Source organism: Pelodiscus sinensis, chromosome 18, assembly GCF_052426305.1.
Source record: "Pelodiscus sinensis isolate ZL-2025 chromosome 18, ASM5242630v1, whole genome shotgun sequence".
In the NCBI taxonomy this organism is placed as follows: Eukaryota; Metazoa; Chordata; order Testudines; family Trionychidae; genus Pelodiscus; species Pelodiscus sinensis.
The window spans coordinates 34539927-34563821 of NC_143069.1; the positions used below are offsets into that span (position 1 = coordinate 34539927).

The 23895-nt window shown below is 73.0% G+C and overlaps 2 protein-coding genes across 3 annotated transcripts; one reads left to right on the forward strand and one right to left on the reverse strand.

Annotated features, from left to right (window-relative positions):
• Positions 1–202: 202 nt before the first annotated feature.
• GNL3L (G protein nucleolar 3 like) lies at positions 203–10803 on the forward strand. Of its 2 annotated transcripts, XM_075918456.2 has the most exons (16): positions 203–337; positions 1017–1062; positions 1139–1173; positions 1462–1566; positions 2106–2222; positions 2318–2401; positions 3997–4132; positions 6234–6337; positions 6422–6566; positions 7199–7286; positions 7354–7531; positions 9140–9282; positions 9358–9494; positions 9654–9784; positions 9957–10128; positions 10437–10803. In XM_075918456.2, exons 2-16 carry the CDS (start codon positions 1050–1052, stop codon positions 10502–10504), a joined length of 1656 nt encoding a protein of 551 aa, XP_075774571.2. In that variant the 5' UTR covers positions 203–337; positions 1017–1049; the 3' UTR covers positions 10505–10803. The 2 variants fall into 2 exon arrangements, with proteins under 2 accessions (XP_075774571.2, XP_089626345.1); XM_089770219.1 differs by lacking the exon at positions 1462–1566 and having other exon boundaries at positions 204–337.
• On the reverse strand, positions 10728–22957 carry LOC142826075 (uncharacterized). Its single transcript, XM_089770220.1, has 9 exons — positions 22696–22957; positions 19085–19258; positions 16756–16913; positions 14360–14558; positions 14152–14248; positions 12573–12744; positions 12213–12320; positions 11061–11194; positions 10728–10976 (listed from the first exon to the last, which is right to left on the reverse strand). The coding sequence occupies exons 1-9, from the start codon at positions 22941–22943 to the stop codon at positions 10923–10925; spliced, it is 1344 nt and encodes a 447-aa protein (XP_089626346.1). The 5' UTR covers positions 22944–22957; the 3' UTR covers positions 10728–10922.
• Positions 22958–23895: the final 938 nt, after the last annotated feature.

Below are 23895 nucleotides of genomic sequence, written 5' to 3' on the forward strand. Positions count from 1 at the left end.
TGGAGAGCGGCGTCTAGCGGGGTTCACTCCCGGGGGCGGGGGCCCCTGCGCAGCTCAGCCGGGTCCCCGGGGCTCGGCCCCGCCACGCCGGCCGGATTCGCAGCCGGCCCGTTTGCACGCCCCGCACACCAGGGCTGCAGGGGCCGGGCACGCCGTGTGCACGAGGAACGCGTGTGAGTTCACCAGGGCCGCGCGGGGGCTGCCTGGCTGCAGGACTCGCCCGGCCTGGCCCCGCCCCCTGCGCGCGCGCCCGGGGAGCGCCCAGTGTCGGGAGCGCGCCACGTGGGTTACAGCTGGTGCCCTGGAAGTGAAACTGCGAGAGCCGGGCCGAGGAGAGGTGGGATGCAGGGGCCGGAGCTGGGGGGTGCAGAGTGGGGAGGGGCCGGAGCTGGGGGGTGCAGAGTGGGGAGGGGCCGGAGCTGGGGGGTGCAAGGGGGGAGGGGCCGGTGCTGGGGGGTGCAAGGGGGGCAGGGGCCGGAGCTGGGGGGTGCAGAGTGGGGAGGGGCCGGTGCTGGGGGGTGCAGGGGGGAGGGGCCGGGGCTGGGGGGTGCAGAGTGGGGAGGGGCCGGGGCTGGGGGGTGCAGGGGGGGAGGGGCCGGAGCTGGGGGGTGCAGAGTGGGGAGGGGCCGGAGCTGGGGGGTGCAAGGGGGGAGGGGCCGGTGCTGGGGGGTGCAAGGGGGGCAGGGGCCGGAGCTGGGGGGTGCAGAGTGGGGAGGGGCCGGAGCTGGGGGGTGCAGAGTGGGGAGGGGCCGGGGCTGGGGGATGCAGGGGGGAGGGGCCGGGGCTGGGGGGTGCAGGGGGGAGGGGCCGGTGCTGGGGGGTGCAGGGGGGGAGGGGCCGGGGCTGGGGGGTGCAGAGTGGGGAGGGGCCGGTGCTGGGGGGTGCAGGGGGGGAGGGGCCGGTGCTGGGGGGCGGGGGTAGGATTTCGGGGTGGCGTGGGAGGGCAGGCGGTGTGGGGTGATCGCTCCAGCCCCCCAGCTGCTCTCACACGGGGTCTAACGGCCATTTCTTCCCAGGCGCAGAGAGGCCCCGCAGCCCCCCTGGGAACCATGACACGGCCCAGTAAGTCTTGGGCCCCGGCGCCAGCCCCGAGCCCCCTTGCTGTGACCCCCCCTTAACTCTGTCCCCTTCTCCGCAGAGCACGCGCCCGCCGCAAAGAAACAGGCCCACAAGGTGAGCACAGGACCCTGGGCTCCTGCCCAGCCTTCGGGGGGGGGACCGGGCCTAGTGGTTAGAGAAGGGGGGAGGCTGGAAGGAAGGGCCCTGGGTTCCTGCCCAGAGCTGGGGGGGAGAGGAGAAGGGCCTAGTGGTTGGAGTGGGGGAGGCTGGAAGGAAGGACCCAGGGCTCCTGCCCAGCGCTGGGGGAGCGGGGGCTAGTGGTTAGGGCGGGGACGGGGAGGCAGGAGAAGGGGGAGCAGGTGGCTGCCCGTTGGGAGGCTCCTAGCAGACTCTCCCTTGCAGAGGAAGGATGCAAAGGCTCATGGGAGAAAGGCCCGGGGCCGGGGGCTGCCTCAGCTGCTGCACGTCAAGGAATATGCCAAGAAGGAAGAATTAAAGAAAAAAAGGGTGGGGGAGCCTGGATACCCGGTGGGGGGAGCCCAGGCGCCTGAGTTCCCAGCTCGGGGGAGGGGTGGGGTGGGGGTGCCCAGGAGCCCTGCAGGGGGGAGGGGAGCCCTGGGGGTGCCCAGGAGCCCGTGGGGGGGGGGGAGGGGAGGGATGGAAGCCCAGCGGGGGAGGGGAGGAGCGCCCGCCATGGGGAGGGGGGGCACCCAGGAGCCCAGCGGGGGGGGAGGGATGGGGATGCCCAAGAGCCCCGTTGGGGGGGAGGGGAGGGATGGAAGCCCAGTGGGGGAGGGGAGGGGCGCCCGCCGAGGGGAGGGGGGCACCCAGGAGCCCGGCGGGGGGGAGAGATGGGGGTGCCCAGGAGCACCGTGGGGGGGGAGAGGAGGGATGGAAGCCCAGCGGGGGAGGGGAGGGGCGCCTGCCGAGGGGAGGGGGGCACCCAGGAGCCCGGCGGGGGAGGGGAGGGGCGCCCGCCGAGGGGGAGGGAGGGGAGGGGGGGCGCCCGGGAGCCTGGCGGGGGCTCACCCTGGCTGTGCCCGCAGGTGGCAGAGCTGAGGGCCCAGCAGCAGGAGGCCCGGGCCAAGGCGATGGGGCAGCGCCGCAGCCTGGAGGCCCTGCAGCAGGAGGCCCTGTGCAAGCAGCAGGCTTTCGAGCAGAAGGTACCGGCCCCGCGGTCTGGCCCGAGGGGGGCGGGGGCCCGAGGGCCCAGCAGGGCTGGGGGGGGTCCATGCTCTTCCCTCTCCTCTCTCCACAGGAGGCCGGGCTGCAGCAGCTGCCGGAGCCCCCGCGGCTGGAGAAGGAGGGCTCCCGCCGGGCCTACTCCCGGGAGTTCTGGAAGGTGGGTGAGAGCCATGGGGAAGGGCGCCCCAACCCCCCCCCCCCCCCGGGCAGCGCTCAGTGGGCCGGGCCAGGCTGCAGAGGGGGCGTCCCCAACCCCCCCCCCGGGCAGCGCTCAGTGGGCCGGGCCAGGCTGCAGAGGGGGCGCCCCAACCCCCCCCCCGGGCAGCGCTCAGTGGGCCGGGCCAGGCTGCAGAGGGGGCGCCCCAACCCCCCCCCCGGGCAGCGCTCAGTGGGCCGGGCCAGGCTGCAGAGGGGGCGCCCCAACCCCCCCCCCGGGCAGCGCTCAGTGGGCCGGTCCAGGCTGCAGAGGGGGCGTCCCAACCCCCCCCGGGCAGCGCTCAGTGGGCCGGGCCGGGCTGCAGAGGGGGCGTCCCAACCCCCCCCCGGGCAGCGCTCAGTGGGCCGGGCCGGGCTGCAGAGGGGGCGTCCCAACCCCCCCCCCCCGGGCAGCGCTCAGTGGGCCGGGCCGGGCTGCAGAGGGGGCGTCCCAACCCCCCTCCCCGGGCAGCGCTCAGTGGGCCGGGCCGGGCTGCAGAGGGGGCGTCCCAACCCCCCCCCGGGCAGCGCTCAGTGGGCCGGGCCGGGCTGCAGAGGGGGCGTCCCAACCCCCCCCCCCCGGGCAGCGCTCAGTGGGCCGGGCCGGGCTGCAGAGGGGGCGTCCCAACCCCCCCCCCCCGGGCAGCGCTCAGTGGGCCGGGCCGGGCTGCAGAGGGGGCGTCCCAACCCCCCCCCGGGCAGCGCTCAGTGGGCCGGGCCGGGCTGCAGAGGGGGCGTCCCAACCCCCCCCCGGGCAGCGCTCAGTGGGCCGGGCCGGGCTGCAGAGGGGGCTCCCCAACCCCCCCCCGGGCAGCGCTCAGTGGGCCGGGCCGGGCTGCAGAGGGGGCGCCCCAACCCCCCCCCCCCGGGCAGCGCTCAGTGGGCCGGGCCGGGCTGCAGAGGGGGCGTCCCAACCCCCCCCCCGGGCAGCGCTCAGTGGGCCGGGCCGGGCTGCAGAGGGGGCTCCCCAACCCCCCCCCGGGCAGCGCTCAGTGGGCCGGGCCGGGCTGCAGAGGGGGCGTCCCAACCCCCCCCCCGGGCAGCGCTCAGTGGGCCGGGCCGGGCTGCAGAGGGGGCGTCCCAACCCCCCCCCCGGGCAGCGCTCAGTGGGCCGGGCCGGGCTGCAGAGGGGGCGTCCCAACCCCCCCCCCGGGCAGCGCTCAGTGGGCCGGGCCGGGCTGCAGAGGGGGCGTCCCAACCCCCCCCCCGGGCAGCGCTCAGTGGGCCGGGCCGGGCTGCAGAGGGGGCGCCCCAACCCCCCCCCGGGCAGCGCTCAGTGGGCCGGGCCGGGCTGCAGAGGGGGCGTCCCAACCCCCCCCGGGCAGCGCTCAGTGGGCCGGGCCGGGCTGCAGAGGGGGCGCCCCAACCCCCCCCCGGGCAGCGCTCAGTGGGCCGGGCCGGGCTGCAGAGGGGGCGTCCCAACCCCCCCCCGGGCAGCGCTCAGTGGGCCGGGCCGGGCTGCAGAGGGGGCGTCCCAACCCCCCCCCGGGCAGCGCTCAGTGGGCCGGGCCGGGCTGCAGAGGGGGCGTCCCACTCACCCCGTCTCTGCCCCCCCAGGTGATCCAGGCGGCCGACGTTGTGCTCGAGGTGCTGGACGCCCGAGACCCCCTGGGCTGCCGCTGCCCCCTGGTGGAGGAGGCCGTGCTGCAGGCCGGGGGCAGCAAGAAGCTGGTGCTGGTATTGAACAAAATCGGTGGGTGCGTGGCAGGGGCCAGACTCCCCCCCGGGGGGCGGCGCTGGTGGGGTGGAGCGGGGGGCCCGGACTCCCCCGGGGGGGCGGCGCTGGTGGGGTGGAGCGGGGGGCCCGGACTCCCCCCCGGGGGCGGCGCTGGTGGGGTGGAGCGGGGGCCCGGACTCCCCCCGGGGGGGGGGCGCCATGGTAACCCCTGTGCTCCTGCCCCAGACCTGGCCCCGGGGGGGGGGGGCGCCACGGTAACCCCTGTGCTCCTGCCCCCAGACCTGGCCCCGGGGGGGGGGGCGCCCTGGTAACCCCTGTGCTCCTGCCCTCAGACCTGGCCCTGGGCGGGGGGGCGCCACGGTAACCCCTGTGCTCCTGCCCCAGACGTGGCCCGGGGGGGGCGGGCGCCACGGTAACCCCTGTGCTCCTGCCCCACACCTGGCCCCGGGGGGGGGGGCCACGGTAACCCCTGTGCTCCTGCCCCCAGACCTGGCCCCGGGGGGGGGGCCACGGTAACCCCTGTGCTCCTGCCCCCAGACCTGGCCCCGGGGGGGGGGGCCACGGTAACCCCTGTGCTCCTGCCCCCAGACCTGGCCCCGGGGGGGGGGCCACGGTAACCCCTGTGCTCCTGCCCCCAGACCTGGCCCTGGGGGGGGGGGCGCCCTGGTAACCCCTGTGCTCCTGCCCCCAGACCTGGCCCCGGGGGGGGGGCCACGGTAACCCCTGTGCTCCTGCCCCCAGACCTGGCCCCGGGGGGGGGGGGGCCACGGTAACCCCTGTGCTCCTGCCCCCAGACCTGGCCCCGGGGGGGGCGCCACGGTAACCCCTGTGCTCCTGCCCCCAGACCTGGCCCGGGGGGGGGGGCGCCACGGTAACCCCTGTGCTCCTGCCCCAGACCTGGCCCGGGGGGGGGGGCGCCACGGTAACCCCTGTGCTCCTGCCCCCAGACCTGGCCCCGGGGGGGGGGGGGGCGCCATGGTAACCCCTGTGCTCCTGCCCCCAGACCTGGCCCGGGGGGGGGGGGCGCCACGGTAACCCCTGTGCTCCTGCCCCCAGACCTGGCCCGGGGGGGGGGCGCCACGGTAACCCCTGTGCTCCTGCCCCCAGACCTGGCCCCGGGGGGGGGGGCGCCATGGTAACCCCTGTGCTCCTGCCCCCAGACCTGGCCCCGGGGGGGGGCGCCACGGTAACCCCTGTGCTCCTGCCCCCAGACCTGGCCACGGGGGGGGGGCGTCACGGTAACCCCTGTGCTCCTGCCCCAGACCTGGCCCCGGGGAGGGGGGGGGGCGCCACGGTAACCCCTGTGCTCCTGCCCCCAGACCTGGCCCGGGGGGGGGGGGGGGCGCCCTGGTAACCCCTGTGCTCCTGCCCCAGACCTGGCCCCGGGGGGGGGGGCGCCACGGTAACCCCTGTGCTCCTGCCCCCAGACCTGGCCCGGGGGGGGGGGGCGCCCTGGTAACCCCTGTGCTCCTGCCCCAGACCTGGCCCCGGGGGGGGGGGGGGGCGCCCTGGTAACCCCTGTGCTCCTGCCCCAGACCTGGCCCCGGGGGGGGGGGGGCGCCCTGGTAACCCCTGTGCTCCTGCCCCAGACCTGGCCCCGGGGGGGGGGGGGGGCGCCACGGTAACCCCTGTGCTCCTGCCCCAGACCTGGCCCCGGGGGGGGGGGGGTGCCACGGTAACCCCTGTGCTCCTGCCCCAGACCTGGCCCGGGGGGGGGGGCGCCCTGGTAACCCCTGTGCTCCTGCCCCAGACCTGGCCCGGGGGGGGGGGGCGCCCTGGTAACCCCTGTGCTCCTGCCCCAGACCTGGCCCGGGGGGGGGGGGCGCCCTGGTAACCCCTGTGCTCCTGCCCCAGACCTGGCCCCGGGGAGGGGGGGGGCGCCACGGTAACCCCTGTGCTCCTGCCCCCAGACCTGGCCACGGGGGGGGGCGCCACGGTAACCCCTGTGCTCCTGCCCCCAGACCTGGCCACGGGGGGGGGGGCGCCACGGTAACCCCTGTGCTCCTGCCCCCAGACCTGGCCACGGGGGGGGCGCCACGGTAACCCCTGTGCTCCTGCCCCAGACCTGGCCCCGGGGGGGGGGGGCGCCCTGGTAACCCCTGTGCTCCTGCCCCAGACCTGGTGCCCCGGGAGGTGGTGGCCGGGTGGCTGAAGTACCTGAGGAATGAGCTGCCGGCCGTGGCCTTCAAAGCCTGCACCCAGCAGCAGAGCCAGCACCTGGTAAGGGGGCCGGCGGGGGTGGGGCCGGGCCCGGGGTGGGGGGGGCACTGCCCTGCCTCCTGCTGCAGCCGCTCTCTCCCCCAGCAACAGAGCAAGGTGCCTGCGGCCACGGCCCCCAGCGAGCTGCTGAGCAGCGGGGCCTGCGTGGGAGCCGCCTGCCTGCTCACCGTGCTGGCCAACTACAGCCGCAGCCAGGACCTCAAGATGGCCATCAGTGTGGGGGTGGTAGGTAAGAGAGGGGGTCCTCCCCCTGGCTCTGGGGGAAAGTGGGGGCTAGTGGTTAGAGCAGGGGGGTGTGGGGATGGGAGCTTGGCCTCTCTCCAGCTGGCTCTGGGGGGAGTGGGGACTAGTGGTTAGAGTGGGGTGGGGGTGGGAGCCCGGCCGCCTGGCCTCTCTCCAGCTGGCTCTGGGGGGAGTGGGGGCTAGTGGTTAGAGTGGGGGGGGGAGCGCGGCCGCCTGGCTTCTCTCCAGCTGGCTCGGGGGGGGGGGGGAGTGTGGGCTAGTGGTTAGAGTGGGGGGGAGCGTGGGAGCCCGGCTGCCTGGCTTCTCTCCAGCTGGCTCTGGGGGGAGTGGGGGCTAGTGGTTAGAGTGGGGGGGGGAGCCCAGCCGCCTGGCTTCTCTCCAGCTGGCTCTGGGGGGAGCGGGGGCTAGTGGTTAGAGTGGGGGGGGAGCCCGGACGCCTGGCTTCTCTCCAGCTGGCTCTGGGGGGAGCGGGGGCTAGTGGTTAGAGTGGGGGGGGGAGCCCAGCCGCCTGGCTTCTCTCCAGCTGGCTCTGGGGGGGAGCGGGGGCTAGTGGTTAGAGTGGGGGGGGAGCCCGGCCGCCTGGCCTCTCTCCAGCTGGCTCCCTTTGCCCCGTTCCAGGCTACCCCAACGTGGGCAAGAGCAGCCTGATCAACAGCCTGAAGCGGAGCCGGGCCTGCGGGGTGGGGGCCACACCCGGCGTGACCAGGTGAGGTCCTGCCCGGGGGCGGGGGGGATGGGCCAGGGCTGCCCCGCTGACCCCCCCCCCCCCCCAGGTGCCTGCAGGAGGTGCAGCTGGACCGGCACATCAAGCTCCTGGACTGCCCCGGCCTTGTGCTGGCGCCCGCGGCCTCCGACGCTGCCCTGGTGCTGCGCAGCTGCCTCAAGGTGGAGCAGGTGGCCGACCCGGTGGCGCCCGTGGATGCCATCCTGCGCCGCTGCGCCAAGGAGCAGGTGGGTAGGGACGGGGGGGTCACTGGGGCGGGGCAGCCGTGGGGTGGGGGGGCAGTCGCGGCGCGTGGGGTGGGGGGGCAGTCGCGGCGCGTGAGGTGGGGGGAGCCGCGGCGCGTGGGGGGGGGGAGCCGCGGTGGCATGGCCCTGTTGCTGGCCTCTCTCGCGGAGCTGGGGGGGGAGCCGCGGTGGCATGGCCCTGTTGCTGGCCTCTCTCGCGGGGCGGGGGGGGGAGCCGCGGTGGCATGGCCCTGTTGCTGGCCTCTCTCGCGGGGCGGGGGGGGAGCCGCGGTGGCATGGCCCTGTTGCTGGCCTCTCTCGCGGGGCGGGGGGGGGGAGCCGCGGTGGCTTGGCCCTGTTGCTGGCCTCTCTCGCGGGGCGGGGGGGGGAGCCGCGGTGGCTTGGCCCTGTTGCTGGCCTCTCTCGCGGGGCGGGGTGGGGAGCCGCGGTGGCATGGCCCTGTTGCTGGCCTCTCGCGGGGCGGGGGGGGAGCCGCGGTGGCATGGCCCTGTTGCTGGCCTCTCGCGGGGCGGGGGGGGGAGCCGCGGTGGCATGGCCCTGTTGCTGGCCTCTCTCGCGGGGCGGGGGGGGAGCCGCGGTGGCTTGGCCCTGTTGCTGGCCTCTCTCGCGGGGCGGGGGGGGGAGCCGCGGTGGCTTGGCCCTGTTGCTGGCCTCTCTCGCGGGGCGGGGGGGGGAGCCGCGGTGGCTTGGCCCTGTTGCTGGCCTCTCGCGGGGCGGGGGGGGGAGCCGCGGTGGCTTGGCCCTGTTGCTGGCCTCTCGCGGAGCTGGGGGGGGAGCCGCGGTGGCTTGGCCCTGTTGCTGGCCTCTCTCGCGGGGCGGGGGGGGGAGCCGCGGTGGCTTGGCCCTGTTGCTGGCCTCTCTCGCGGGGCGGGGGGGGAGCTGTGGCGGCATGGCCCTGTTGCTGGCCTCTCTCGCGGGGCGGGGGGGGGAGCCGCGGTGGCTTGGCCCTGTTGCTGGCCTCTCTCGCGGAGCTGGGGGGGGAGCCGCGGTGGCTTGGCCCTGTTGCTGGCCTCTCGCGGAGCTGGGGGGGGAGCCGCGGTGGCTTGGCCCTGTTGCTGGCCTCTCTCGCGGGGCGAGGGCGCCTGTGACGGCAGCTCCCCTGGGTCCCGCCGTGGCCCCGCGCTAAGGGCGACCGTCCCCGGACCACGTCCACGCCTAGCCCGGCCGGCGCTCCCCAGGGCATCTGCCCGGCCCAAGCCGAGAGCTCTGGGGCAGCTGGCAAGGCTGGGGGGGGGGCGCCCTGCTGGCCCCTGGCCTGGGCTTCCGCACTCACCTCCTTGCGGGGTCCCGCGCCCCCGGTCTCCCCTCCGCGCACGGGGCGGCCAGTTCCTAGGGACACTCCGGCTCTGGGGCTCGGCGCTGCGCGGCGGCAGGAGCGGTGCCCGTGGGGCCGGGCTGTCCCCGCCTTGGTCCCTAGCATTGGCGCCGCCCCACAGCCTCTGGCCAGAGGACCGCTGCCGCCGAGTGCCGGGGGGCTGGCCTGCCGCTGGCAATCTGGGCCTAGACTCGCCCCTCGGCTCTGAGGCCAGGCTGGGGGGAGGGAGGAGGCGGGTGCAGGCTGACGGGCGTGTCCGGCCGCTCCCGCCCCAGCTCATGCAGCACTACGGCGTGCCGGCCTACCGGGACGTGGCGGAGTTCCTAGCGCACCTCGCCCGGAGAACGGGGAAACTGAGGAAGGGGGGCGTGCCCGACCACGAGAAGGCGGCCAGAGCGGTGCTGAGCGACTGGATGAGGTGGGTGGGGCGCGGGACGGGTTCCTGGGGGGTGGCGGGGGGAGCTGGTAAGAGCCCCTTTCCTGTCCTCCCCAGCGGGAAGATCAGCTACTTCACGCACCCCCCCGAGAGCCACACGCTGCCGACCCACCTCAGCGCCCAGATCGTCTCGCAGATGGGCCAGGCCTTCGACTTCGAGGCGCTGGAGCAGGGCAACCAGGAGACTTTGGCCAGTGAGTAGTGAACGTGGCTGGGAACCGGCCAGGCCCCCTCCCCCAGCTCTAACCGCTAGGCCTCACTCCCCGGAGCCAGGGCACAGAGGATATCGCTTTCTCGGGGGCGCGGCAGAGCATCGGCTCACGGGGCTCTCCCTGTGCCCACTCCCTGCCCAGGCCTCTCGTCGCTTCCCGCGGGCACCGGCCTCGCGCCCACCGGCCTGGCTGGCGGGGCAGGCACAGAGATGGAGGAAGAGGCGGCGGCAGGCCAGGAAGAAAGCGCCATGGAGGAAGACCGAGATCTGGAGGTATGGAAAGGGCGGGGGGAGGAGCATGTCCCATAAGCCCCACCCCCTGCACAGGCTCCGCCCACACATTCCCTAGAGGTGGAGGCTTTGGCCCCCTCACCCAGCCCCCCGTTCTTGGTGCCCACGGGAGAGTCGATATCCTGGCCCCCCCTCAGGCCTCCCTCTCCCCCAGCTCGGGCCTGTGACCGTGGCACTGAAGGCTAAGACCAGAGCGGCTCCGGCGGCGGAGAGGCCTGGCCCCCGCGCCCCCTGCCTGGAGGAGGTGGCCGCCCTGGACCCCCTGCACCAAGGGCAGGGCCTGCGGGCAGCCAGCAAGCGGCGGAAGAAGCGGCAGAAGAGAGCAGGTTGGTGGAGGGCGGAGCGGGGCAGCAGGGGGGAACTGAGGCACAGAGCAGTGGCTTGGCTGAGGTCCCTGGTGGCTCCCAGGCCTCCCCCACCCAAGCCTGACCCGCCGGGGCCGGGAGAGAACCCTGGAGGCCTGTGGCAGGAGCCAGGGCGGGGGAGCGCTCACTCTGCACGGCCGGCTCCCGCGCCCACGGCTCTGCTGGCCGGAGGGCTCGCGGGGGGGGGGTGTCATATGCCAGCGGGGGGGGTGCACAGCTTGCTGGGGGGGGTCGCTGGGCGGATCTCACGGCTCACTTGCCTCCTGCAGAGAAAATCGCCAGCAAGCTCTCCGCCACGCTGACAGCTGCCATGAACTTCGGCGCCGCAGGCGACTAGGCGCCACGCCGGCCGCCCGGGGACCCCGCTCCCCCGGAGCCCTGCCCGCCAGCCTGGGGACCCCGCCCCCCCGGAGCCCTGCCCGCCAGCCTGGGGACTCTGCCCGCCCAGGGACCCCGCTCCCCCGGAGCCCTGCCCGTCAGCCTGGGGACCCTGCCCCCCTGGAGCTCTGCCCGCCCGGGGACCCCGCCTGCCCGCGACAAGCACAGAGCCACCTCTCCGGAAACGTCAGGCTCCCTTTATTACAAGCTAAAAAGCTGGGGCATGGGCAGCCCCCAATAAAACACCATGTGCTGCTCCCCCCGTCCCCTTGGTCTCATTCACTGCAGGCTGGGGAGGGAACCCAGCCCCCCCCCCCCCACGCTGCTGCAGGAGCCGGGGGAGAAGCCAGGGGCTGGGCCGGGCATCCCAGGCGGGCTCAGCGGGGCGGCAGCTGGAGGGAGGGCCGGCGACGGAGGTCGTAGCGGCAGAGCTGGAGGAGACACGTTCAGAGCAGTCAAAGGCCTGGCCCTGGGAGGGGAGTGGGGTCCAGTGGTTAGAGCAGGGCTCGGCTCACCCTGTCCCACGGTGGGGGGTTGTCGTGTGGCTCCGAGTCCCGGCGGCTGGGGCGTCTCTGCAGCCGGGCGCGCTGGCGGGCCGGGGAGCCGCTCCTGGGCTTGGGGCTGCTGGTCCTGCCTTCCGCCCCTGGCCCTACGCAGAGAGGGCTGGGTTAGCGGGGAGCTCCCTCCGGCACCGCCCAGACCCCCCCGGCGTCCTGCCCTCCTTCCGCCTGCTCTGCCCACTAGACCCCGCTCCCCTCCCAGAGCCTGCAGAGAACCCAGGCCTCCTGCCCCCCTTCCGCTCTACCCACTAGACCCCGCTCCCCTACCCACTAGACCCCACTCCCCTCCCCCCTTCCACCTGCTCTGCCCACTAGACCCCGCTCCCCTCCCCCCTTCCGCCTGCTCTGCCCACTAGACCCCGCTCCCCTCCCCCCTTCCGCCTGCTCTGCCCACTAGACCCCGCTCCCCTCCCCCCTTCCGCCTGCTCTGCCCACTAGACCCCGCTCCCCTCCCCCCTTCCGCCTGCTCTGCCCACTAGACCCCGCTCCCCTCCCAGAGCCTGCAGAGAACCCAGGCCTCCTGCCCCCCTTCCGCTCTACCCACTAGACCCCGCTCCCCTACCCACTAGACCCCACTCCCCTCCCCCCTTCCACCTGCTCTGCCCACTAGACCCCGCTCCCCTCCCCCCTTCCGCCTGCTCTGCCCACTAGACCCCGCTCCCCTCCCCCCTTCCGCCTGCTCTGTCCACTAGACCCTGCTCCCCTGCCCCCTTCTCTACCCACTAGACCCCACTCCCCTCCCCCTTCCGCCTGCTCTACCCACTAGACCCTGCTCCCCTCCCCCCTTCCGCCTGCTCTACCCACTAGACCCCGCTCCCCTCCCAGAGCCTGCAGAGAACCCAGGCCTCCTGCCCCCCTTCCGCTCTACCCACTAGACCCTGCTCCCCTACCCACTAGACCCCACTCCCCTCCCCCCTTCCACCTGCTCTGCCCACTAGACCCCGCTCCCCTCCCCCCTTCCGCCTGCTCTGCCCACTAGACCCTGCTCCCCTGCCCCCTTCTCTACCCACTAGACCCCACTCCCCTCCCCCTTCCGCCTGCTCTACCCACTAGACCCCGCTCCCCCTCCCTGACCCAGGGGAGACCCTGGCGTGGGGGGCCGCTCACCCCAGGGCGCCCCTCGCTCTGGCTGGGAGAGGGGCTCCGGGAAGCCCGAATCCACAAACTCCATGCTGTCCTGGCTGGGCTTCTGGCCCCGCTGAGCCAGCAGGCGCTCTGAGTGGGGGAGGGGAGAGGGGTTAGCCCGCCCACATGACCCCACCTCTTCCTAGCCCCGCCCAGACAGAGATGCTCCACCCTCTTATCCCCTCCCCCTGAGGTTTAGCTCCACCCATTCTGTGATGCCCTGACCATAATCCCCGCTAGCTCCGCCCCAGCCATGCCCATGCAAATGATCAGTCCACTAGCCCCTCCCCCTGCCTTGACCCAGGACCTCCCCCCCCCCCCCCGCCCGGCCCTGCCCCCTACCGGTCTCCTGCAGGATGTCCTGCATCTGGGCCCGGGTCTCCTGCAGCCCCCGCAGCAGCTCCCGGCTCTGCTGGGCCACGTCGCGGTAGGTGAGGGTGCAGTAGGCCAGGACGGCCAGCCCGGCGCCCGCGCACAGCCTGCGGCACAGCCCCACCCAGCGGGCCAGGGCCTCCTGAGAGAGGGCACCGTCAGGGCAAGGACCCCCACGGCCCGCCCGGCACCCAGCCCTGCCCCCGCCCCCACCTGGGTCAGATCAAGGGTCTATCTTGGCCAGCGCCAGGTGCCCCAGAGGGGGTGGACCGAAGACAACGATCAAGCGATTTGTCTCCTGCCATCCCTCACCAGCCTCTGACAAACAGAGGCCAAGGACACCATTTCTACCCCCTGGCTAGTAGCCTTTTATGGACCTAACCTCCATGAAATTATCTAGCTTCTCTTTAAACTCTGTTCTAGTCCTGCCTTCACAGCCTCCTCTGGCAAGGAGTTCCACAGGTTGACTACACGCTGTGTGAAGAACTTTTTAGTTTTAAACCTGCTCCCCATTAACTTCATTTGGTGTCCTCTAATCCTCCTATTATGGGAACTAATAAATAACTTTTCTTTATCGGCCCTCTCCACACCACCCAGGATTTTCTAGACCTCTATCATATCCCCCTCAGTCTCCTCTTTTCTAAACTGAAAAGTCCCAGTCGCTTTAACCTCTCCTCATATGGGACCTGTTCCAAACCCCTAATCATTTTAGTTGCCCTTTTCTGACCCCATTCCAAGGCCAAAATATCTTCTTTGAGGTGAGGATGGGGGGGGGCGCAGTATTCAAGATGTGCGTGTACTATAGTTTTATACAGGGGCAGTAAGATATTCTGGGTCTTATTTTCTATCCCTTTCCTAATAATTCCTAGCATCCTATTTGCCTTTTTGACCGCCGCTGCACACTGTGTGGGAGTTTTCAGAGAACTGTCCACGATAACTCCAAGATCTTTCCTGATTTGTCGTAGCCAGATTAGCCCCCATCATACTGTACGTATAGTTGGGGTTATTTTTCCCGATGTGCATTACTTTACACTTAGCCACATTAAATTTCATTTGCCATTTTGTTGCCCAATCACTCAATTTGGTGAGATCTTTTTGGAGTCCCTCACAGTCTGCTTCTGTCTTGACTATCCTAAACAGTTTGGTATCATCTGCAAACTTTACCACCTCACTGCTTACCCCTTTCTCCAGATCATTTATGAATAAGTTGAAAAGGACTCGTCCCAGGACTGACCCTTGGGGGACACCTCTAGTTACCCCTCTCCAGTCTGAACATTTACCATCTATTCCTACCCTTTGTTTCCTGTCTTTTAACCTCAGCCCGCTCTAACCACTACACCCCACTCCTCTGAGCCACAGAGCACCCAGGAGGCCTGGTCCTGCACACCCCCAATCTCAGATGCCCAAGGAGCAAAAATGCAAGTTCCCCCACCCTGGCTGGACCCAGTGTCTGCTGACCTGAGAGGGGAACGGGGGGGGGGGGGGGGGGGATGAAGGGAATGCCCTGGGGGGGAATGCAGGGCAGGGGGCTCCGGGGACTGGTCAGTACCGTCGGGTCAGAACTGGCCTCAGCGTTTTCCAGGACCAGGCCGCTGAGCGTGCGCTCCAGGTAGACATTGACGGCCACCAGGGCCAGCAGGATCAGCCTGGGACAAAAGAGAAAGGGGCCCGTGGGCAGGGAAAGGGGGGTCCTGACCCACGCCCTGCCCCCTGGGCCAGCGCGGGTCCGGCCCTGGGCAGGGTGCAGGCGGCCCTACCTGGCCCCAGCGGTGCGCGGGCTGGAGGTGAGCAGCAGGGCGGCGCTGCCGGTCAGCAGGTGGTAGAAGACGGAGCCCAGAGCCTGCGACTCCCCCACCAGGAAGTGGTGCAGGTAGCTGAGGCGGTTCACGATCTCGGCGAAGGCCAGGCGCTGCCGGCCGGCCACCTCCTGCATCTCCCGGAAAGCCTCCCGCACGCCTGCCGGGAGCCGGGTCAGCAGTCACGCCCCCCCCCGGCGCTACCCACTAGCCCCCACTGCCCTGCCAGAGCCAGGCAGAGAGCCCAGGAGTCCTGGCCCCCACCCTCCACCCACCCCGCGCTACCCAGTAGTCCCCACTGCCCTCCCAGAGCCAGGCAGAGAGTCCAGGACGCCTGGCCCCCACCCTCCACCCACCCCGTGCTACCCACTAGCCCCCACTGCCCTGCCAGAGCCAGGCAGAGAGCCCAGGAGTCCTGGCCCCCACCCTCCACCCACCCCGCGCTACCCACTAGCCCCCACTGCCCTCCCAGAGCCAGGCAGAGAGCCCAGGAGTCCTGGCCCCCACCCTCCACCCACCCCGCGCTACCCACTAGCCCCCACTGCCCTCCCAGAGCCAGGCAGAGAGCCCAGGAGTCCTGGCTCCCATCCTCCACCCACCCCGCGCTACCCACTAGCCCTCACTGCCCTGCCAGAGCCAGGCAGAGAGCCCAGGAGTCCTGGCCCCCACCCTCCACCCACCCCGCGCTACCCACTAGCCCCCACTGCCCTGCCAGAGCCAGGCAGAGAGCCCAGGAGTCCTGGCCCCCACCCTCCACCCACCCCGCGCTACCCACTAGCCCCCACTGCCCTCCCAGAGCCAGGCAGAGAGCCCAGGAGTCCTGGCCCCCACCCTCCACCCACCCCGCGCTACCCACTAGCCCCCACTGCCCTCCCAGAGCCAGGCAGAGAGCCCAGGAGTCCTGGCTCCCATCCTCCACCCACCCCGCGCTACCCACTAGCCCTCACTGCCCTGCCAGAGCCAGGCAGAGAGCCCAGGAGTCCTGGCCCCCACCCTCCACCCACCCCGCGCTACCCACTAGCCCCCACTGCCCTGCCAGAGCCAGGCAGAGAGCCCAGGAGTCCTGGCCCCCACCCTCCACCCACCCCGCGCTACCCACTAGCCCCCACTGCCCTGCCAGAGCCAGGCAGAGAGCCCAGGAGTCCTGGCCCCCACCCTCCACCCACCCCGCGCTACCCACTAGCCCCCACTGCCCTGCCAGAGCCAGGCAGAGAGCCCAGGAGTCCTGGCCCCCACCCTCCACCCACCCTGCGCTACCCACTAGCCCCCACTGCCCTCCCAGAGCCAGGCAGAGCGCCCAGGAGTCCTGGCCCCCACCCTCCACCCACCCCGCGCTACCCACTAGCCCCCACTGCCCTGCCAGAGCCAGGCAGAGAGCCCAGGAGTCCTGGCCCCCACCCTCCACCCACCCCGCGCTACCCACTAGCCCCCACTGCCCTCCCAGAGCCAGGCAGAGAGCCCAGGACTCCTGGCCCCGACCCTCCACCCACCCCGCGCTACCCACTAGCCCCCACTGCTCTGCCAGAGCCAGGCAGAGAGCCCAGGACTCCTGGCCCCCACTCTCCATCCATCCCGCGCTACCCACTAGCCCCCACTGCTCTGCCAGAGCCAGGCAGAGAGCTCAGGACTCCTGGCCCCCACCCTCCACCCACCCCGCGCTACCCACTAGCCCCCACTGCTCTGCCAGAGCCAGGCAGAGAGCTCAGGACTCCTGGCCCCCAATCTCCATCCATCCTGCGCTACCCACTAGCCCCCACTGCTCTGCCAGAGCCAGGCAGAGAGCTCAGGACTCCTGGCCCCCACTCTCCATCCATCCCGCGCTACCCACTAGCCCCCACTGCTCTGCCAGAGCCAGGCAGAGAGCTCAGGACTCCTGGCCCCCACTCTCCATCCATCCCGCGCTACCCACTAGCCCCCACTGCCCTGCCAGAGCCAGGCAGAGAGCTCAGGACTCCTGGCCCCCAATCTCCATCCATCCTGCGCTACCCACTAGCCCCCACTGCTCTGCCAGAGCCAGGCAGAGAGCTCAGGACTCCTGGCCCCCAATCTCCATCCATCCTGCGCTACCCACTAGCCCCCACTGCTCTGCCAGAGCCAGGCAGAGCGCCCAGGACTCCTGGCCCCCACTCTCCATCCATCCTGCGCTACCCACTAGCCCCCACTGCTCTGCCAGAGCCAGGCAGAGAGCTCAGGACTCCTGGCCCCCACTCTCCATCCATCCCGCGCTACCCACTAGCCCCCACTGCTCTGCCAGAGCCAGGCAGAGCGCCCAGGACTCCTGGCCCCCACTCTCCATCCATCCTGCGCTACCCACTAGCCCCCACTGCCCTGCCAGCACAGGAGGACTCAGGCGGTACCCGTGGAGGAGTCCTGCAGCGTCTGTCTGAGCAGCTCCCCGTGGCGGAGAATCTCCTCCTGGGAGCGCAGGGTGGCCTCCTGCGCGCGCGCCGCCTGCTCCGCCAGCCGCTTGGTCTCCTCCAGCCGCGCGGAGACGCCCTCCGAACTGGCCACCAGCCTGGGGGGAGCGCCAGGTAGCGGAGCCGCCGCTCGGACACCCCGGGGGAGGGGCGCCCCACTGCCACCCCCGGCCTGCCACGCACCCCCCCCAGGCCTGCCTCAGGCGTGGCCAGTGCGCCCCCCCCATCCTGCAGGGGCCCCCCGCAGGCCTCCCCCCCGCACCCCGCCAAACCCTGCCCTCTCCCCACAGACCTCCCTCCGCACCCCGCCAAACCCTGCCCTCTCCCCCACAGACCTCCCCCCGCACCCCGCCAAACCCTGCCCTCTCCCCCACAGACCTCCCCCCGCATCCCGCCAAACCCTGCCCTCCCCCCACAGACCTCCCCCCGCACCCCGCCAAACCCTGCCCTCTCCCCCACAGACCTCCCCCCGCATCCCGCCAAACCCTGCCCCCCCCCCCACAGACCTCCCTCCGCACCCCGCCAAACCCTGCCCTCTCCCCCACAGACCTCCCTCCGCACCCCGCCAAACCCTGCCCTCTCCCCCACAGACCTCCCCCCGCATCCCGCCAAACCCTGCCCTCCCCCCACAGACCTCCCCCCGCACCCCGCCAAACCCTGCCCTCCCCCCACAGACCTCCCCCCGCACCCCGCCAAACCCTGCCCTCTCCCCACAGACCTCCCTCCGCACCCCGCCAAACCCTGCCCTCTCCCCCACAGACCTCCCCCCGCACCCCGCCAAACCCTGCCCTCCCCCCCACAGACCTCCCCCCGCACTCCGCCAAACCCTGCCCTCCCCCCACAGACCTCCCCCCGCACTCCGCCAAACCCTGCCCTCCCCCCACAGACCTCCCCCCGCACCCCGCCAAACCCTGCCCTCTCCCCACAGACCTCCCTCCGCACCCCGCCAAACCCTGCCCTCTCCCCCACAGACCTCCCCCCGCACCCCGCCAAACCCTGCCCTCTCCCCACAGACCTCCCCCCCGCACCCCGCCAAACCCTGCCCTCCCCCCCACAGACCTCCCCCCGCACTCCGCCAAACCCTGCCCTCCCCCCCACAGACCTCCCCCCGCACTCCGCCAAACCCTGCCCTCCCCCCCACAGACCTCCCCCCGCACTCCGCCAAACCCTGCCCTCCCCCCACAGACCTCCCCCCGCACTCCGCCAAACCCTGCCCTCCCCCCACAGACCTCCCCCCGCACCCCGCCAAACCCTGCCCTCCCCCCACAGACCTCCCCCCGCACCCCGCCAAACCCTGCCCTCTCCCCACAGACCTCCCTCCGCACCCCGCCAAACCCTGCCCTCTCCCCCACAGACCTCCCCCCGCACCCCGCCAAACCCTGCCCTCTCCCCACAGACCTCCCCCCGCACTCCGCCAAACCCTGCCCTCCCCCCACAGACCTCCCCCCGCACTCCGCCAAACCCTGCCCTCCCCCCCACAGACCTCCCCCCGCACTCCGCCAAACCCTGCCCTCCCCCCACAGACCTCCCCCCGCACTCCGCCAAACCCTGCCCTCCCCCCCACAGACCTCCCCCCGCACTCCGCCAAACCCTGCCCTCTCCCCACAGACCTCCCCCCGCACCCCGCCAAACCCTGCCCTCCCCCCACAGACCTCCCCCCACACTCCGCCAAACCCTGCCCTCTCCCCACAGACCTCCCCCCGCACCCCGCCAAACCCTGCCCTCTCCCCCACAGACCTCCCCCCGCACCTCGCCAAACCCTGCCCTCTCCCCACCCCTCCACAGGTCTCCCCCCCACACCCCAACCCTCTCTCACAGCTACACCCCCATAGCAGCCTGCACCCCCCCCTTGGCCCGTTACACGTTGGCACACACGTAACAATTCATTCCACACAAGGGTGGGGACACGAGAAGGAATCGTGTCAATGGGGGGGGGAAGGCTGGATCCTGGCACCTGCCCCCCACCCAGGCAGCGCTGCCTCCTGGCTCCCCCTCTGTGAGCCACGGGCGCAGGCTGGCAGACGGGCGGGGCGGTTCACACCCTGCGGGCGGTGGCAGGTGGCACCTGTCCCTGCTTCTGTCCCCGAGCGCGAGGGCTCCCCTGGCCGCCTGCACCCGTGAGCCCCCCCGCTCTGGCCTGTGGGGCAGGGACCAGCCCCCAGCCAGCGCTGGCGGGGCTGAGCGCCGACAAACTCGGCTCAGGGGCGGAGCTGCTGCCCCCAGAGCTGGGGGCCTGCCCACGATCCCCTGCCCCCGAACCCCGGCTCACCGGTGCGCGGTGCGTTGGGCTCGCCGCCGCCAGGCCTCGCCGCGCAGGAGGTAGCAGAGGCTGTGGGCGTGGGTGAAGAACTCCGTGTAGACCCCGAAGGCCACCGGGTCCATGTGCTGGGTGCAGGCGCGGACGGAGCTGCCGGCCTCGCAGGGAGGGAAGGGCCGGCCCGACCTGGCCAAGCGACAGCCAGGGGCTCAGCCGGGACCCCCCGCCTGCTCCCCGCCCTAACCCCAGGGGCTGCCTCTCCCCTCCCCCCACGGGGAGTGACCCCGGGTGCCCCCGCCCCACCCACGGGCTGCCCTCTACGGGGAGTGACCCCGCGTGCCCCCGCCCCACCCACGGGCTGCCCTCTACGGGGAGTGACCCCGGGTGCCCCCGCCCCACCCACGGGCTGCCCTCTATGGGGCGTGACCCCGCGTGCCCCCGCCCCACCCACGGGCTGCCCTCTATGGGGAGTGACCCCGGGTGCCCCCGCCCCACCCACGGGCTGCCCTCTATGGGGAGTGACCCCGGGTGCCCCCGCCCCACCCACGGGCTGCCCTCTATGGGGAGTGACCCCGGGTGCCCCCGCCCCACCCACGGGCTGCCCTCTATGGGGAGTGACCCCGGGTGCCCCCGCCCCACCCACGGGCTGCCCTCTATGGGGAGTGACCCCGGGTGCCCCCGCCCCACCCACGGGCTGCCCTCTATGGGGAGTGACCCCGCGTGCCCCCGCCCCACCCACGGGCTGCCCTCTATGGGGAGTGACCCCGGGTGCCCCCGCCCCACCCACGGGCTGCCCTCTACGGGGACCCACCCCGGGTGCCCCCGCCCCACCCACAGGCTGCCCTCTATGGGGAGTGACCCCGGGTGCCCCCGCCCCACCCACGGGCTGCCCTCTATGGGGAGTGACCCCGGGTGCCCCCGCCCCACCCACGGGCTGCCCTCTATGGGGAGTGACCCCGCGTGCCCCCGCCCCACCCACGGGCTGCCCTCTATGGGGAGTGACCCCGCGTGCCCCCGCCCCACCCACGGGCTGCCCTCTATGGGGAGTGACCCCGGGTGCCCCCGCCCCACCCACGGGCTGCCCTCTATGGGGAGTGACCCCGCGTGCCCCCGCCCCACCCACGGGCTGCCCTCTATGGGGCGTGACCCCGCGTGCCCCCGCCCCACCCACGGGCTGCCCTCTATGGGGAGTGACCCCGGGTGCCCCCGCCCCACCCACGGGCTGCCCTCTATGGGGAGTGACCCCGGGTGCCCCCGCCCCACCCACGGGCTGCCCTCTATGGGGAGTGACCCCGGGTGCCCCCGCCCCACCCACGGGCTGCCCTCTACGGGGAGTGACCCCGGGTGCCCCTGCCCCACCCACGGGCTGCCCTCTACGGGGACTGACCCCGCGTGCCCCCGCCCCACCCACGGGCTGCCCTCTATGGGGAGTGACCCCGCGTGCCCCCGCCCCACCCACGGGCTGCCCTCTATGGGGAGTGACCCCGCGTGCCCCCGCCCCACCCACAGGCTGCCCTCTATGGGGAGTGACCCCGCGTGCCCCCGCCCCACCCACGGGCTGCCCTCTATGGGGAGTGACCCCGGGTGCCCCCGCCCCACCCACGGGCTGCCCTCTATGGGGAGTGACCCCGGGTGCCCCCACCCCACCCACGGGCTGCCCTCTACGGGGACCCACCCCGGGTGCCCCCGCCCCACCCACGGGCTGCCCTCTATGGGGAGTGACCCCGCGTGCCCCCGCCCCACCCACGGGCTGCCCTCTATGGGGAGTGACCCCGGGTGCCCCCGCCCCACCCACGGGCTGCCCTCTACGGGGAGTGACCCCGGGTGCCCCCGCCCCACCCACGGGCTGCCCTCTATGGGGAGTGACCCCGGGTGCCCCCGCCCCACCCACGGGCTGCCCTCTATGGGGAGTGACCCCGGGTGCCCCCGCCCCACCCACGGGCTGCCCTCTACGGGGAGTGACCCCGCGTGCTCCCGCCCCACCCACGGGCTGCCCTCTATGGGGAGTGACCCCGGGTGCTCCCGCCCCACCCACGGGCTGCCCTCTACGGGGAGTGACCCCGGGTGCCCCCGCCCCACCCACGGGCTGCCCTCTACGGGGAGTGACCCCGGGTGCCCCCGCCCCACCCACGGGCTGCCCTCTATGGGGAGTGACCCCGGGTGCCCCCGCCCCACCCACGGGCTGCCCTCTACGGGGAGTGACCCCGCGTGCTCCCGCCCCACCCACGGGCTGCCCTCTATGGGGAGTGACCCCGGGTGCTCCCGCCCCACCCACGGGCTGCCCTCTACGGGGAGTGACCCCGGGTGCCCCCGCCCCACCCACGGGCTGCCCTCTACGGGGAGTGACCCCGGGTGCCCCTGCCCCACCCACGGGCTGCCCTCTACGGGGAGTGACCCCGCGTGCCCCCGCCCCACCCACGGGCTGCCCTCTATGGGGACCCACCCCGGGTGCCCCCGCCCCACCCACGGGCTGCCCTCTATGGGGAGTGACCCCGCGTGCCCCCACCCCACCCACGGGCTGCCCTCTACGGGGACCCACCCCGGGTGCCCCCGCCCCACCCATGGGCTGCCCTCTATGGGGAGTGACCCCGCGTGCCCCCGCCCCACCCACGGGCTGCCCTCTATGGGGACCCACCCCGGGTGCCCCCGCCCCACCCACGGGCTGCCCTCTATGGGGAGTGACCCCGGGTGCCCCCGCCCCACCCACAGGCTGCCCTCTACGGGGACCCACCCTGGGTGTCCCCGCCCCACCCACGGGCTGCCCTCTATGGGGAGTGACCCCGGGTGCTCCCGCCCCACCCACGGGCTGCCCTCTACGGGGAGTGACCCCGGGTGCCCCCGCCCCACCCACGGGCTGCCCTCTATGGGGAGTGACCCCGGGTGCCCCCGCCCCACCCACGGGCTGCCCTCTACGGGGAGTGACCCCGGGTGCCCCCGCCCCACCCACGGGCTGCCCTCTACGGGGAGTGACCCCGGGTGCCCCCGCCCCACCCACGGGCTGCCCTCTATGGGGACCCACCCCGCGTGCCCCCGCCCCACCCACGGGCTGCCCTCTATGGGGAGTGACCCCGGGTGCCCCCGCCCCACCCACAGGCTGCCCTCTACGGGGACCCACCCCGGGTGCCCCCGCCCCACCCACGGGCTGCCCTCTACGGGGACCCACCCTGGGTGTCCCCGCCCCACCCACGGGCTGCCCTCTACGGGGACCCACCCTGGGTGTCCCCGCCCCACCCACGGGCTGCCCTCTACGGGGACCCACCCCGGGTGCCCCCACCCCACCCACGGGCTGCCCTCTACGGGGACCCACCCCGGGTGCCCCCGCCCCACCCACGGGCTGCCCTCTACGGGGACCCACCCCGGGTGCCCCCGCCCCACCCACGGGCTGCCCTCTATGGGGGCTGCCCTCTATGGGGAGTGACCCCAGGTGCCCCCGCCCCACCCACGGGCTGCCCTCTATGGGGAGTGACCCCAGGTGCCCCCGCCCCACCCACGGGCTGCCCTCTACGGGGACTGACCCCGGGTGCCCCCGCCCCACCCACGGGCTGCCCTCTACGGGGACTGACCCCGGGTGCCCCCGCCCCACCCACGGGCTGCCCTCTCCCGGGCCAGGCCCTGGGCATCACCTCTGCAGGTGGCAGTGGGCGAAGGCCAGGGCAATGCGGCTCTGCTGCTCCTCGCCCAGCTCCTGGCAGCCCACGTCCAGCCTGCCCAGGGCCCCCGCCCAGCAGGCCCCGAGCTGCGGGTGCTGGGCCAGCAGCTGGGCCTCCTGCAGCCGGGCACGGCCCTGGGCCAGCAGCCCCGGGTCCAGGGGGTCCAGGCCCTGGGGCCCAGGGCAGAGCCACAACACAAGCAGAAGAGCCAGGGGGGCCATGGGGGAGTAGGTCAGCAGGGGGCGGGGCCACTGGGGGTTAAATAGCTTATGGGGGCGGGGCCACTGGGGGTTACACCCCTTTGCATTGGGGCGGGGCCACTGGAATCAAGCACCTCCCATCGGGGGCGGGGCCACTGGGGTTATACCATTTCTGGGGTGGGGCGTTATGTCCCTCCCCTTGGGGCGGGGTCACTGGTTGCGCCCTGAGCGTGGGGAGAGGCTGCGGAAGGGAGTTCTCTGCTATCCAGCCCCTGGGATGCGCTGAGACACCGACCCCCCTTTCTTAGCGGAGATGGTACGTTCCATCTCCGCTTTTCCCCTTCTCCCGCCGGCCCCGCCCTGCGCGGGAGGCGGGGCGGGAGATCACAAAGCCGATTGGCTCCTATGTCAGCCACGCGCTCGCTGCGTGACCAGTGGCGCTTTAGTGCCACCTGGTGGCAAAGATGCCGCGTTTGCTGCCGAGGCGGGGCCATGAAGCTAAGCAGGGCCAGGCGCGTTCAGGACGTGGAGGGGAGACATATGCCCTCCTCCCTGCCGGGGTGTGGGTGCACTGCCCCACAACAGTACGCGCCTGGACCCACGTGCACAGGGCAGCTACTATCCAGCCTCGCCTGCGTGCAGCAGCCTGGCTGGGGATGGCAAAGAGTCTACATGAGCCAGCTGCATGCTGGGGCCACTGTTGCTCTGGGAGGACAGTCTAGTGGTTAGAGCAGGGAGGCTGGGAGCCATTTCTTTGCTCTCACCTGGACCTTCTAGCTTCATTGAATCTGTCTTCTAGCCTTCCTGGGGCCTCCACCCCAAAGTGCAGGCTGGCCAGCTGCGCCTGCCCTCTGGGGACATACCCCCAGCTGCGTATGAGCTCCCCCTTTGGACGGTGTCACCTTACCTACGGGATCCCATCTCAAATCAGTGTGCTGCCTGCCGGGGGATGGGATCCACCTGAAATCCAAGG

Bases quoted from the DNA above. Each gene is read 5' to 3' on its own strand.
- GNL3L (XM_075918456.2), top strand. The intron at 1,174-1,461 runs GTGAGCACAGGA...TCTCCCTTGCAG, and splicing joins CAAAGAAACAGGCCCACAAG to AGGAAGGATGCAAAGGCTCA. The intron at 7,532-9,139 runs GTGGGTAGGGAC...CTCCCGCCCCAG, and splicing joins GCCGCTGCGCCAAGGAGCAG to CTCATGCAGCACTACGGCGT.
- LOC142826075 (XM_089770220.1), bottom strand. From the start codon at position 22,943: ATGGCCCCCCTGGCTCTTCTGCTTGTGTTGTGGCTCTGCCCTGGGCCC. The intron at 19,259-22,695 runs GTGATGCCCAGG...TCGCTTGGCCAG, and splicing joins GCCCACTGCCACCTGCAGAG to GTCGGGCCGGCCCTTCCCTC. The intron at 14,559-16,755 runs GTACCGCCTGAG...GGCTCCCGGCAG, and splicing joins GCTGCAGGACTCCTCCACGG to GCGTGCGGGAGGCTTTCCGG.